The sequence below is a fragment of the Etheostoma cragini genome, chromosome 15, assembly GCF_013103735.1.
Source record: "Etheostoma cragini isolate CJK2018 chromosome 15, CSU_Ecrag_1.0, whole genome shotgun sequence".
Classification (NCBI taxonomy): domain Eukaryota; kingdom Metazoa; phylum Chordata; class Actinopteri; order Perciformes; family Percidae; genus Etheostoma; species Etheostoma cragini.
This window is the reverse complement of record NC_048421.1, coordinates 24,025,945-24,028,830: the sequence shown is the minus strand read 5'-3', so window position 1 is coordinate 24,028,830 and position 2,886 is coordinate 24,025,945. Positions and strand designations below refer to the sequence as shown.

Below are 2,886 nucleotides of genomic sequence, written 5' to 3'. Positions count from 1 at the left end.
GGGGGCTAGCCAGCTAGCGTGGCTACAAAAGATGGATGGATGGAGCGAGCACCACTTTTCCTGGAGTAGTAAGAGCCCTCATATCCGAGGTGAGAAAACCCCCCCACTCACCTTCTCAGTGACATACTGGCAGCGCTGCAGGTCATGGTCCCCGTCTGGAAGGATCTCGGGCTCCACGATGGGCACGATGCCATGCTGCAATATAGTTACCAGAGTCATGACAACAGCCAATAGCACTTCCTCTCTGAGCTGTGTGTGTTATTTTTATTCAATTCAAAGGGGCTCTAATGGCATGTTTGGACTTAGTACTACATAAAAGAGTGGGATTGGCGTGCTCTCTGTTCCTCTCACCCCCCCCCCGGAAGAACTTGAACTGTTGTTTTGGCAACCCCACAGCTTGATATGCAGGGCAGGTACTCACAACAGGCTGTTTCTACATCCTGACTTACAGAATTCAATGTGTCACAACAGGTCCATTTCTGCATTCCTGGTTGTGTGTGTGTGTGTGTGGGGGGGTGTGTGTCTCTCTCTCACCATCTGGCAGATGCTGGCGTAGCGAGCCAGCACGTTGGCGTTCTCCATGATGGCCAGCTGTGACGGCGTGGTGTCGGTGATCTTTAACACACATCGCCACTTGGCGAAGTCGGCTCCGTCCTTCTTGTACTGAGCACAGCGCTCGTAGAGCCCGTCCAGACCTGCCAGAGACACGGCACAGCCAGGAGGTAAGGCGTGGGAGCAGAGGCCAGAGTAGGAGTCTGACAGTAAGTACTACCACAGAAATACTCTCATTGTTGAGGAGTAGAAAATGGAGTTTGTAATCAGAAGCTGGTGTAGTAAGTTTCAACAGCGGTGTACCTTGAGTGGTTGTCTCTCCGTTGGTGCCGGCGAGGGGAACCACCCCCTTGTCCACCTTGATCCCCACCACCATGCCCCTCTCTTTGACCAGCTGGGCGAAGGGCTTGCCGTCGTCTGTCTTCTGATAGAGCGTCTCGTGGAAGAAGATGACGCCGCCGATGCAGGCGTTGACCTGCTCGTCGGCGGTGAAGAGGAGCTGGCGGTAAAGCCGCCGGTTCTCCTCCGTGTTCTCGGTGTTGATGCCCTGGAAGCGCTTGGCCATGCTGCCTGGAGGAGACAGACAAGGTGCACAGAAGGTTTTTCTGGGGCATTAAAGTTATTTACAACCCATATACTGCATGCATCGAAGAACCTTTCTATTTAACCAGAAACAGCTCTGAAGTCCCTAGAGCTAAACCCACCAGACTCTATATAAAAAAACTATACTTTTAGCATGTAGAGCCGACATATTTTCACATGTAAATCTGTAAAACTGTGTGTTTACTTCAACCAAAACTAGAGTTGTGATGGTTGAAAAAGAGGAAAGACGTCCCAAAAACGGCTTTTCAACGGTTTTATTTTGTTTCTGTTGACTTAGAATAAAATGTATTTTATGATAATAAAATGAATTATTTACATGGAGTCTGGTGGCTTTAGCAAACACAATTTTGCTGTTTTTATGTTCAATAAAAGGATCTTAATCTTAAACATAAAGGTCAACCTCCTTAGAAATCCTTTCCATAATGTTGAGAGACACTTAGAATATTAATCTGTCTCCATTAGTCTGTCAGTGGCTAAACGAGCAATTCTGTGAACGTGAATAGAAGCTGGACAATTACCCTATTAACCTGCAGCAATCTCACATATGGAGGAACATAGGGTCCAAGTCTGGTTATGAAATGATTGTTTGTAAAAAGACACTCAGGGTGCTCTCTGGTGAACTACATGACCTCACACATATTTGGGGCACTTCTGTATGACTATTTATTTTGATGCTAGTATTGATTTCTACATAGAAAGCAATTCATCTGAGATGATGCTCAGTCAGGTTCTAGTATAAGTGTATGTTAGTGAGTCTAAGAAAATAATATGTATGTGCTTTTTATATTATTTTCAGCCGATCACTGTCACCTGAGCAGTTCCTTATGTCTCCTACTTGTAACTGGTTGACTGTGTCACTGATCTGGACTGTGGTTGGTCATGTGACAGGAGGAGCGGGATCCTGTGACACTCCGTTCATGGGGCAGTCGTACCTGTGGATTCATCCGCTGCCAGGATGCCTTTCCCAGCAGCTACGATCCGCTGGGCGATGCCGCTGAGCTCCTTCTTCTGCTCAGCACTCAGGAAGGGATACGCATGAGTCATGGTGGCTGGAAGGGGGGGGGGGACAGAAGAGAAAGAGAGTCAGCCAGAGACCAACATGGACTTATTTCTCCAGATATCGGTTGGAAACACCAGCAGATTGTGCAGTCTTACAAAACCCAACCACAAGATGTCCACACGACATTCTCCACATCTGAAAAGGAAATGTGAAGAAACCCAGAGACCCGTATGTCCATGTCCCAACGTTTCTCTGCATGTCTTAAAGCTGTTTACTAAGAGTGATGGCCACTCTATGAGGAGTCCAGTTCTATTCCTTCATTCAATTCATACATACAGTATATTTCTTTATTTTCTGTTTCTTGGAGTTTACAGTTGTTTTATTTATGGGTATCTTATATTTCACATGATAAAAGATAACAGAAAAGCAGCCCCTGCATACATTCTATGTTAATTCCTACATACACATCATAGGTTAATAATATTAATTAAATATGTATTGTTCTAGGATTGCTTTTTACTATTATGCTGATTATTAAATGAACCAAAATAAGATTAATTAAGTCTTCAAATGTGTGTCGTTTCTTCTTTCCTGCTTTTGACCACCTCACCGGCCGTAACTTGTGTCTGGGCCCTCTGACCTCACATCCTGCCTCTGACCTCACATCCCGCCCTCTGACCTCAGAGGTCAGATCCTTTGACCTTACATCCTGCCTCTGACCTCACATCCCG

The 2,886-nt window shown here is 45.9% G+C and overlaps 1 protein-coding gene across 1 annotated transcript; it reads right to left on the bottom strand.

The window, feature by feature from the left end:
• Window positions 1–55: 55 nt before the first annotated feature.
• Window positions 56–2,271, bottom strand: LOC117958007 (fructose-bisphosphate aldolase A-like). The gene is made up of 4 exons (XM_034894184.1): window positions 2,088–2,271; window positions 856–1,122; window positions 535–695; window positions 56–195 (listed from the first exon to the last, which is right to left on the bottom strand). Exons 1-4 carry the CDS (start codon window positions 2,197–2,199, stop codon window positions 79–81), a joined length of 657 nt encoding a protein of 218 aa, XP_034750075.1. The 5' UTR covers window positions 2,200–2,271; the 3' UTR covers window positions 56–78.
• Between the last annotated feature and the right edge of the window lie 615 nt (window positions 2,272–2,886).